At 43.1% G+C, this 12,401-nt stretch overlaps 2 protein-coding genes across 2 annotated transcripts in view; both read right to left on the bottom strand.

The window, feature by feature from the left end:
* Nucleotides 1-9,729, bottom strand: part of LOC143986898 (uncharacterized) — a 1,277,526-nt gene extending 1,267,797 nt beyond the window's left edge. Inside the window, exon 1 of the mRNA XM_077485305.1 lies at nucleotides 9,655-9,729. The gene's annotated coding sequence lies outside the window, so the exon portion shown is untranslated. The remainder of the gene's footprint in view (nucleotides 1-9,654) is intronic.
* Nucleotides 1-12,401, bottom strand: part of LOC143986896 (uncharacterized) — a 237,087-nt gene that overhangs the window by 25,514 nt on the left and 199,172 nt on the right. Inside the window, 6 exon segments of the mRNA XM_077485302.1 lie at nucleotides 7,582-7,723; nucleotides 7,848-8,021; nucleotides 8,101-8,322; nucleotides 8,412-8,509; nucleotides 8,626-8,749; nucleotides 8,838-8,921. Coding sequence (XP_077341428.1) covers nucleotides 7,582-7,723; nucleotides 7,848-8,021; nucleotides 8,101-8,322; nucleotides 8,412-8,509; nucleotides 8,626-8,749; nucleotides 8,838-8,921 — 844 coding nt within the window.

The raw sequence follows: 12,401 nt of genomic DNA, 5'->3' as shown, positions 1-12,401 counted from the left end.
GCATTTTGATCGGACCAAGTGCCACGCATGCTCAGATCAAATTCCTACATCAAAGCTATTGGCTACTAGCCTGAATGTAGTCCCATCGTAACGAAATTACGTCATCACGTTCTGAAAGATCGGATTTTTCGCCAACTTGGCCCAACCGTGTGTATGCAACAGTTTCAGACACAATCCGTCGGACTAAATCCGACGGGCAAAATCCGACGGATTTGGTTGGCAAAATCTCCAACCGTGTGTACGTGGGCTAAGAGTTTTCGCAATCTTTTCATATTGTTCAAATAACGGACCACTCAATTCCAACTTAAGTTTAAGGAGAGTGGAGGCACGTGCAGGGTCAGAAACTGCTTTATTAGCAGATTCCAGCTTATAAATTTTGGAAAGAACTGTATGTAAACAAAAGTTGTATTGTTTCTTGGCTCAGCCATTTGTACTACTAAAAACGATATGAAAAACACCAAAGCAAAATGTAATAATGCATTAAAGCAGGGGTAGGGAACCTATGGCTCTCGAGCCAGATGAGGCTCTTTTGATGGCTGCATATGGCTCTCACCTCTCAATCCGCGGATTGCGTGGTGTGCCGATCCGTGGATTGAGCCCATAGGAAAGGCCTCAGCTTTGGCCTAGCTCTGGAGCTGCGGTCATCTTGGTACACCCGGTGGCGGCCTAGGTGAGCGGCACGCTGACGTCATCATCACCCGCCTCAACTGCTCATGGATCTGCCTGCCTGTGTAGTGGTAAGCAAGCAGACAATTGTGGGGAGATGTGGATATTACAGTGGGGGAGATGATGTGGATATTACAGTCATAATTGAAATTAGTTGTTTAATCGATTTAAAAAAAAAAAAATTGTTTTAAACATATTGTTTGGCTCTCACGGAATTACATTTTAAAATATGTGGCATTCATGGCTCTCTCAGCCAAAAAGGTTCCCTACCCCTGCATTAAAGTGTTTGTTCACCAATGCCAGAAGTCCCCCAAGCAAAATAGGTGAGTTGGAAGCTCTGGTACATGAGGAGAGCTATGATGTAATCGGTATTGCTGAAACTTGGCTTCAATTCTCGCTTGACTGGGCTATTAATATTTCTGGCTATGCACTCTTTCGGAGAGACAGGGTAAAAAGGAAAGGTGGAGGGGTCTGTCTGTATGTGAGAAGTGAGCTCAAAGCAAGTGTGAAAGAGGACCTGGTTGATGGAGAGTGTGATGAGTCTGAAGCATTATGGGTGGAACTGCATACAGATGTGCGTAGTTCAAAGTTAATCATTGGAGTTTGTTATAGACCACCCAATGTTAATGAGGAGGTGGAGACTCAGCTCCTTGCACAGATGGAAAGGGGTGCAAGGGCTGAGACAGTGATAATAATGGAGGATTTTAACTACCCAGAAATTGACTGGGGTAATGGCACTGCTGGGACAGTTAAAGGGAAAAAAATTATAAACCTATTACAGGACAATTTTATGGTCCAGTTTATTGAGGCCCCAACTAGGAATGAAGCTCCGTTGTACCTGGTAATCTCAAACCATGCAGAGCTTATTACTAATGTCCAGATAAAGGAATACCTGGATAGCAGTGACCATAACATGATTTCATTTGATGTTAGCTGTAAGCAAGAAATACATACGGGAAAGATAAAAACACTTAACTTCAAGAGAGCAAATTTTCCAAGGATGAGGGCTGCTCTCCAGGACTTATTGGCATTGATAAACACAGAACAGAAATGGGAATTCTGCAAAAAGACTGTTTGGGACCTCACTGCAAAGTATATTCCCATGGGCAAGAAGTTTAAAAGGCTAAAAATAAAACCTATGTGGCTCACGGTCAAAGTTAAAAAAAGCTATAAACAATAAGAAAAGAGCTTTTAGAAAATATAAAAATGAAGGAACACTAACGTTGTTTAAATGTTACAAACAATTTAACAGAATATGTAAAAAGGAAATCAAGGATGCAAAAATTCAAAATGAAAGACAGATTGCAAACAATAGTACCAAAATTATTCAAATATATTAATAGTAAAAAGGTCAAGTCTGAGCATGTAGGCCCTTTACAAAATAATCTGGAGTGGGTGACTGGGGACAAATAGAAGGCTAATTTATTAAATACTTTCTTCAGCTCTGTGTATACAAAGGAGCATGGGGGAGCTCATGTCCATAATAGGGGTGGTAGTGACTCAGCCCCAAATCCACAATGGCTCAAAAGTGATATGGTCCAGAAATATTTAGACAGAATAAAGGTGGATAAAGCACCTGGACCAGATGGCATCCACCTACAGATCCTAAAAGAATTCAGCTCTGTAATTTCAAAGCCATTGTATCTAATATTTAGGGACTCAATGACGGGAATAGTACCACTGGATTGGCGCAGCGCGAACGTGGTGCCTATATTTAAAAAGGGAACAAAGTCTTTACCAAGTAACTATAGACCTGTTAGTTTAACTTCTATAGTTGGGAAGATACTGGAGAGATTAATAAAAGACCACATAGACGAGTTCTTGCTGGGAAAAAACATTTTAAGCAACAGACAGCATGGATTCATGAAAGACAGAAGTTATCAGACAAACCTGATTTCTTTTTATGAGGTGGTAAGTAAAACCTTGGACAGAGTTGTGGAGGTGGACGTGGTATACTTGGATTTTGCAAAAGCTTTTGATACAGTTCCGTACACACGGCTCATGTGTAAGGTAAAGTCTACAGGTTTGGAAATATCAGTTTGTAAATGGACAGAAAACTGGCTAAAAGACAGAATTCAGAGAGTAGTGGTTAATGATTCTTACTCTGAATGGTCTAAGGTTATCAGTTCAGTGCTGGGACCCTTACTTTTTAATATCTTTATAAATTATATTGGGCCTGGGATAAAAAGTAACATTTCTGTGTTTGCAGTGGAATAACGTCCTTACAGGATGCCTCCAATTTACAAGCCGACCTCAATGCTCTGTCTAATTGGGCGACTATGGGGCAGATGAGGTTTAATGTTGATAAATGTAAAGTTCTGCACTCAGGGGCTAAGAATATGCATGCATCATACATACTAGGGGGAGTACAACTGGGGGAATGTGGAGAAGGATCTGGGGATTTTGTTAGATCATAAGCTCAATAATAGCATGCAATGCCAAGCTGAGGTTTCCAAAGCGAGCAAAGTCCTTTCTTGTATTGAGAGGTATGGACTCCATAGAGAAAGATATCATTTTGCCCCTGTTCAAATCATTAGTAAGACCTCATCTGGAATATGCAATTCAGTTTTGGGAACTAGTTCTCAAAAAGGATATCGGGGAACTGGAGAAAGTGGAGAGAAGGGCAACCAAACTGATAAGAGGCATGGAGGAGCTCAGCTATGAGGAAAGATTGGAGGAACTGAATTTATTCACTCTTGATAAGAGGAGAATAAGGGGGATATGATCAACAAGTTCAAATATATAAGGGGTCCATATAGTGAACTTGGTGTTGAGTTATTAACTTTACGGTCAACACTGAGGACAAGGGGGCACTCTTTACGTCTAGAGGAAAAGACATTTCATCTCCAAATAGGGAAAGGTTTCTTCACAGTAAGAGTTGTGAAAATGTGGGATAGACTCCCGCCAGAGGTGGTTCTGGGGCCAGCTCAGTAATTGCTTTAAGAAAGGCCTGGATACTTTCCTAAATGTACATAATATAACGGGGTACTAACATTTATAGGTAAAGTTGATCCAGGGAAAATCCGATTGCCTCTCGGGTGGGGGGGGGGAATCAGGAAGGAGTTTTTTCCCCTGTAGCAAATTGGAGCATGCTCTTCTGTTTTTTTTTGCCTTCCTATGGATCAACTGTGGGTATAGAATTGGTTTTATTGGATTGTACCATATTTTTCATGTATTTATTTATTTTTTATGGTTGAACTGGATGGACTAGTGTCTTTTTTCAACCTGACTAACTATGTAACCTTTTCATATAGGCCTTATGGGCGTTCCATAATAGGAAGGTATCCTTAGTAGAGGCAGTATTAATGTCAAAGTATTCCCGGAGGTGCTAAGAGAGCAATTTAACATTAGTAGGAGAGCTGCTAACTTTTGAATTGCTGCGCCAAAGGTGGCCTGGGGGACAGGCATCCCTCTCCTCCACATACAAGGAGATAGTGGCATGGTCAGACCATGTGATGTCCAATATGGAGGAGAAGGCCTGTTGTAGTAGCCATTAATCTACTAAAAATAGGTCAATACGAGTATGCGTGGAATGCCTGGGGAGAAAAAATGTATAGTCCCATTTAGCCACATGTAGACATCAAAGAAGTCTTTAGAGTAGGATAGAGGGCAAAGAAAAGGTACCAATCTCTAGCTTGGAGGAGTCAATTGCCAGGTCAACTGCCAAGTTAAAGTCCCTGCACAACAACAGCCGGCTGTATCTAATTTTGGTTATTTTGTGGAGTAACTTACAGAGGAAATTAAGTTGGTGAGCGTTCGGGGTATACACATTCTCCAGGGTGTATGGTTGGGTATTTATGTCACAGGTCAGAACAATGTATTTGCCTTGGGGATCTAACACAGAGTCTTTGAGACAAAAGGCTAGAGAGTTATTAATTGCCGTGAGCAACGTTCATTTCTTACAAGGGGCTGAGGTAAAAGAAATATGTGGAAAATCCCTGTGGCTACATCTTGGACTCTGAAGAGAGTGAAAGTGGGTCTCCTGCACAGAGGCTTCCTTCCACATCGAGGCCCATTTTGCTGGGTGGTCCCAGCCTCTGGTATTCAGAGAGACTATTTTAAACCTCATGTAAGGAAGGCAGGTAAGCGGTTAGAGGTAGTCACAGCTCTAGGCTCAGTGGTAGGCATTTCTTGCCGCAGGAAGGAAGCATATGACCACTATGAGAGCTTGGAGGCAGGAACTTGGTGCCAAAAAGAATCAGTAGTAAAGCAGGTGAAACCAACTGTAAGAACAAAACAAAGCAGTAACAAAAATAAAAAGAGGTTCTGGGAAGAACTGTGTGCAGGTAAACTGCAAAATAAAGAGAAAGAGACAACAGTCTCCCAGGTGGGGAATTTTATAGTTGCGGCCCCCCAGAGGGGCAATTAGGACTCACTTTGCTGGTTAGGAGATCTCCTTACTAGACCACTTGCCAGTCCAATGTGATTGTATAAGGGCCCACCGGGCTCTCTTCTGGGATAATGTCCTATCTCCTGAGCAGTTGAAGCCCGCTTTCATATGACATGATGGTTGAAATTTCTCCATTGTGGTTGACGACCAAGGTGCATGAGTAGCACAAGTGGTGGCTAACGTTGTTCCTTAGAGCCTTGGTGACCATCGCAGGGTTCTTACATCTCTGTAAGGTGAATTTCAACAAGTCAGCTAGTGGCTGCAACCTGGGGAATGTTCCCGGAAGGTGCTCTGCCCAGCATAGAGCAGATATGATCTTTTTCTTGGCCTGGAAGAAGTGAATCCTCAACAACACATCAGATGGGGTAGATTGGCGCATGTGAGCAGGTTTCAGGATTCTTTGGATGCTTTCATTGGTAAGGTCCTCTTGCATGAAGGATGGAGCCACAGACTTGAATAAGTCTTGTACATATAGGGCTACTTGGGTCAGTTGGACTGATTCTGGGAACCCCTGGATTTTATGATCGTTTCTGTGGGATCTGTCCTCCAGGTCCGCTATGTTTGCCTTGAGTCACTGAAAGTCATCACTGCTAATTTAATTTGAACTAATCTTTCACCTACTTCACGGAGTTCCCATTTAAAATTCTGGATGCAGGAGAGCATGTTGGCCTGCAGGGATGCTGTAATTGACAGGAGCATATCTATTAAAGCGGTTCTGCACTCATAATAAAACATTTGCCCATTCTGTTGCCTCTAGACCATATATTTGATAATGCCACCTGTTTTTTTTTTTTTGATTCATCTACCTTTTGTAATCCGTAGTAGTTTATTTTCATCCCTGCGGCGATGGGCGGTCTCTTGCGGGGATCAGCATCATTTCCTGCTGAAGCCCGCACTGTCTCCTGGGATCTCGTTCAAGTAATCCCAGGAGACATTGCGGCTAATGCACCCGACATCTCGAGATGTTACAGCCGAAATCTCGCGAGATCTCGGCTGTAATAGCCGAAATCACGCGAGATGTCGGCTGTATTAGCCGCAATGTCTCCTGGGATTACTTGAATCAGATCCCAGGAGACAGTGCGGGCTTCAGCAGGAAATGATGCTGATCCCCGCAAGAGACCGCCCATCGCCGCAGGGGATGAAAATAAACTACTACGGATTACAAAAGGTAGATGAATGAAAAAACAGGTGGCATTATCAAATATATGGTCTAGAGGCAACAGAATGGGCAAATGTTTTATTATGAGTGCAGAACCGCTTTAATGTGGTGTCAGACTCAGCTGGTCTGAGGTGGAGAAGGATGCTATGGGATCCGGCAGGTCAGTGGGAGGGTGAGAATCAGCCTGCATTGTGCCTACCTCCATGTCATTGAGGAAAGCCTGGTCTTATTCTGTGTGAGGGGCTGGGCGGCGGGTGTAGGAAGTGGAAGCTCCAGAGCCTGAGGATTGGGTATGATTGTGCTACCCAGCACAATGATGCCTACTACTGGAGGGCCCTGCTTTCTGGAAAGCGGCTGCTATCTTACTGCTGCCAAAGAGGTAGAGGGGGAAAAAAGCCCTAGAGTTTTTTTAGGCATGGGGGCCTTCTTTCATTTCCTGGGCATGCCACTAGGTCCAAGATGCGATCCGAAGCCATCTGGTGGGTCCAGAAGCGGCAGTCAGTCTGTAAAATTTGTGATTTCCCCAGCTGTGTAGCAGAGCCATCTCACAGAGTGACCATACACCAACGTGGTCGCAATGCACCAATGATTGGGTTATTGACTCCTCCCTCGTTATCACTTTCTGTTTAAGGTTCCAAAGTTTGAATGAGTTATCACATTATTCATCAGATATAAAATGTCCAGCTGGTAGAAAATGGGTGCAAAAGAAGTAAGGCCTATGTAATGTACAACTTATTATATAGGATACAAAAATTAGGACTATACAGTATAAGAATGATGTAATGTACAACAGAATATATAGTGCAGGGGTCAGGAGTATGTAATGTACAATATAAATGATATAGTGCAAGGGTCAGGACTCATAATATTGGTATGCAGTGGAAGCTTAAATGTTTACTTGAAACAAGTTACCGAGGTCCCACACCGCTGCCTCCCATCTCCTGAGACTGCACTCAGTGACTTGGGTCTGAGACTATACAGACATATCCCTCCACCCGGCACAGCCAGCAAACAACAGAACAAGTAACCCTGGGAGAATTGTTCTATTGGAGATCTTGCTAGACTCGGGCATGGGGAAGGAGACCCAAAGCACATACCCCAGGTGCCTAGGTCTAGTAATGTCTATGGCCAAAATTTTAATTTTGCTGCTAGCTGAACCCCAGAATCTCCATAAATCCAGTCTAGAAACATAAATTGTGTCTGCAGCACAAAGAAGGAAGATTATTCCAGAGAAATACAGGAAGAGGAACACAGCTCAGGAAAGTGACCAGGGGATTACAGGCTGATTCCACCCAGTCCTTGCCCTACTGTGGACCAATCAGTGAGCAGTATGGGTGGAGGAATGTATTTAGTGTTAATGACCCACCTGTGCTGATCTCTGTAGGAGTGTCCTCCTCTATAAATGTCCCCGTTATTCCATCCTCCTCCATAGACTGCTGATCATCCCTCACATACCTCTCTTCTTCTTCTGATTTCACCTCAAATTCTATATCTATTGGATCTCCACTCTAAACCAAGAAAATGAGAGAGAATATCATCTGTAAAATATAAGCTTTATTATTGTGACATCACATAAAAAATCCAAACATTTATTTCCACAAGTGCATGTTCTAGATGCTCCGTCCGACTAACCTTGTAACAGTGAGGGTTGGTGTGATTTTCCTGTGTGGAATCCCGGGAATACAGAGGACGGGGACATCTCTCTGGTGGGTTCCTGGTATTAGGTGGCTCAATCACTCCATATTCTTCATCCTCCTCTTTATACTCTTCTTTAATCCCAATATTATCATCCCCGAGGTTTCCACTCTGAATATATAATAAAACTTTCATTGTAACAAACATGCTGTGTATACATTGGAGCTACCAATAATTGTCAATCATCTACCTGATGATGGTGGGGGATGGTGTGACCTTCCTGTGTGGAATCCCGGGAATACAGAGGACGGGGACATCTCTCTGGTGGGTTTCTGTAGCTGGATGACTCCACCATGGTGTCCTGGTACAGATCTTTGTGTTCTTTTAGAAACTCCTCCATCACCCCATCCTCATCATCCTCCTCTTTTATCTCTTCTTTAACTTCAACTTTAGGATCTCTCAGGTTTCCACTCTGAATATATAATAAAAATGACATCAATGGTAACAATGCAGATAATGTACAGATCCTAATGATACTATCAGTGATTGTTCCTCATCTACCTGATGATGGTGGGGGATGGTGAGATCTTCCTGTGTGGAATCCCGGGAATACAGAGGACAGGGACATCTCTCTGGTGGATTCCCATTACTGGATCCATCTGTAGGAAACACACACACTGACTGAATACATTGTTTCTATGTGTTTATCAGATGATGGGGGATCTAGGTGGAGCCTCCGTACTGCTCTCTCCTTTACAATAAAGTCTCCTCTTACCCGGTGATGTGAGGGGCGGCTGATTGTCCATCATGACGTCCTTGTAGAGATCCTTGTGTCCTTCTAAATACTCCCACTCCTCCATGGAGAAATAGACAGTGACATCCTGACACCTTATAGGAACCTGACACACACAATGATACAGTCACCATCCAGACACATCCCTTGTCTGTTACTGGATAATGTCCCACAATTCCCAGAATCCTCCTCACCTCTCCTCCATCATCTCTCTGGTGACTTCTAGAATCTTCTTTGTATTTCTCTATTCTATCAGGGAGGGAGGTGGAGGTGATGTGATGTCATATGATCTCCAGACTTCACAGGAGGAAAACTCTAGATCTGAACACAAATAGTAAAATCAAATGATAATCCCAGAATCCTCCTCACCTCTCCATTCAGGTCTCCATTTTATTAAATACTCACTTCAGACTGAGATATAATTGAAACAAACAGGACCCCCCACACTCCACAGGTTAAAAGCTTGTTGCAGGGATTCTGACATCATTACATACAACACAGGACCAACCGTCCCACTTTATTAGTGAGGATCCAAAGATCATCAGAAAAAAAGCCACATGGTGGGACATTGGGAGGAGAATATTGCTCAGCCAATGGGAGATGATCTCAGCATGACTTACATAATGAAGGAGATGAGGGGGAGGGGAGGAAGTCACTTATGGTGACCATAGAGACATGGAAATTCAGCTGGTTCAGCAGGGATCGGTCACATTTCCATCCATGTGTGGTCACTGCCGGATAAAAGTCACTCCATCAGCGGCTGCAGCCAATAGCTTCATCACTGATCTGTGTATTCTGAGAGCGGATTGGCACCCCCCATTGTCAGAATACAATAGTGCAGCGGGGAGGATTCCCCCATCCCCCTCCAATGTGTGGATGGGGGAATCACGTCCGTTTTTTCCTCTCATCCCTCTGGGTGAATGATAAAACTGAACCATGTATGGCCAGATTTGGAAGGAAGATATATTCATCATCAACTGATCCCCCTGAAGGGGTTAATCTACGTATTACCTCCTCTGTCGCCAGATCCAGCAATGTCTTCTCTCTATGTTTTACCAAATGGAATGTATGTATCTGAGATCACTTCCCGTCTGTATTCCATAGAGACTTCCTGTCTGGGTAGAAGTGAGATCACCATCTTGTGGAGCTCAGAGGAACTGCAGCCCAGAGAAACATCTCATGAACACGGCCTTGTGCTGTGTGTATGCAATGTATAGCCTTCCCCTTTCTCTCCTCCCTGAGTGCGTATGAAGAGGAGGAAGAAGGCGTGGCTACACTACAGCTGGCACAGTTTGGAGCACTTTACACCTTATCAACTTTTCATTGATTGGTGGATCTGTCTTGAGAAAAATAAGTTCATTGTAAATGCAAAGTGGAAGCAGTGGAATTGCAGAGAACACATCATTAAATACAAAATATTGTATGATTACATGAATTTGCACAGATTTTTACTTTATTTAATATAGCAGCAAATATTACAAGATTGATTAAGTAGGTGCAAAGAGTAAGCAATAGATCTACCGGAAACAGCATTTTGCGTACAAAGCACTTTATGTTGTATATGAATTTGCACATGGTTCAGTTTACTTAATTTATTGATAAACGTTATAAGATCAGTGAAGTAGGTGTAAAGTGGAATCAGTAGATCTGCAGATAATATTATTGAGCCCCTAGCACTTTATATATGAATGTCTCCACATATTTTAGTGTATTTGTGATGATTTATGTGCACACACAATAGGACAGTGCTGTGACACATAATGCTCTTCTAGTTGATAAAGGGAACACTTACCTTTGTTACAGCAGCAGTCCGGTATAAGTTATTTCTGTAGGTATTTGAGTTGTTACACATAGCGCGGGTTTTATTCTATTTATATTGGTGACATAATTGCCCAAATCTGGGGATCAGGAGCCATTTCCACCCTTTACTCTCGGCTGGGGCTCTTTGTATCCATATAACAGATGTTCTACATGACTAAATCTGACATCAATTTTATTGCAAAATCAAAGGGGCCAAAATGTCTCCCCCCCAAGCAGTAATATATTTCTATCCCCCTTGGCGGGAGTGGGGATGACCCATCTATAAGGATATACAGTACATACACACACAGCACAAGGCCGGGTTCTCATTACGAGACATTTCTGCAGTTCCTGTGATCTCCACAAGGTGGTGATCTCACCTCTACCCAGACAGGAAGTCTCTATGGAAGACAGGAAGTGATGTCAGGTACACACAGGAAGTTCCATAGGAACTAGGGAGGAGACATTGCTGGAAATGGCAGCAGAGGAGGTAATAAGATCTTATTTCCTATTTACACCCAGTAAACCCCCCCCGTCATGTCCGTCCTCTTCCTCCATAGTCACTGTGATGTCTTTTATCTCCAGCAGATGATGATACATATATATAGTGTGGAAATGTAGAATATCCCCGTATATTACAATGAGGGAATTTCTGGTCTGTACCACGAGGGGAATTATTGATGTCAGTAAATGTCGGTTGCAGACATTGTATGTGGGGGGTAGGGATGAGCCGAACACCCCCCGGTTCGGTTCGCACCAGAACTTGCGAACGACCCCCGCGTTCGGTACGAACGTTAGAACCCCATTGAAGTCTATGGGACTCGAACGTTCGAATTGGAAAGTGCTAACTTTAACGGCTAATATGCAAGATAGTGTCCTAAAAAGGGTTTGGGGACCTGCCTCCTGCCTCAGGGGACATGGGTCACTGCAAAAAAAAGTTTTAAAAACTGCAGTTTTGGCGGGAACACTGATTTTAATGACGATTAAAGTGAAAAAAAAAAGTGAAATATTCCTTTAAATATGGTGCCTGGGGGTGTCTGTAGGATGCCTGTGAAGTGCCACGTGTTTCCCGTGTTTAGAACAGTCCCTGCACAAAATGACATTAAACGGAAATAACACCATTTAAAACTGCTTGCGGTTTTAATGTTATATCTGGTTCCTGCAATATGGTTGAAAATCATTAAGAAACATGGCATGGGTAGCCCTCCCTGCCCATTACCAGCCTATTTGGGTCTTGTACGCATATTAAGGGGAACCCCGTACCCATATTAAAAAAAGGAAATGCGTGTGGCCCCCAGGCCCTATATACTCAGAACAGCAGTATACAGGCGGTGCAAACAAGACAGGGACTGTGTAGGTTTGTTGTGTTAAGTTGAATCTGTTTGTCATTTTCAACCGGTACATTTTTAAAGTGTAGCTCCAGTCAAAAAAAATATCTTTAAGCTTTTTGGAAAACATAGGGAAGGGTTATCACCCCTGTATAATTTGTTTTGTCGTCCATCTTTTTTCATCTCACTTGCTGCTGTCTCCTTGCGTTTGCAAGTAGGAGATGTTTGTAAGTTGGATGTTTGAAAGTAGGGGCCTGCCCTATATTATAGCGGTATGTACTGGGTACAGAGCACGCAGACAGCACGCACTATCTCCTAACACTACTGACTGCAAGCTCTATTATTAACCACTTGTTAGCCCAATGTTTGCATAAAGTGAAAGATGAAGTTATGCTGAGTAAATAGATATCAAACATGTCACTCTTCAAAATTGCACATGCCCGTGGAATGGCGCCAAACGTCGCTACTTAAAAAATCCCCATAGGCTACGCTTTAATTTTCTTTTTACTGGTTACATGTTTTGAGTTGCAGAGGAGGTCTAGGACTAGAATTATTGCTCTCGCTCTAACATTCTCGGCGATACCTCACATGTGTGGCACATGCGAGCACATGGGGACATGGGCGCTTTAA

Source organism: Lithobates pipiens, unplaced genomic scaffold (genome assembly GCF_037356315.1).
Source record: "Lithobates pipiens isolate NorthernLeopardFrog02 unplaced genomic scaffold, aLitPip1_a1.2 Scaffold_18, whole genome shotgun sequence".
Lineage (NCBI taxonomy): Eukaryota > Metazoa > Chordata > Amphibia > Anura > Ranidae > Lithobates > Lithobates pipiens.
This window is presented reverse-complemented; position numbering and strand designations above follow the sequence as displayed.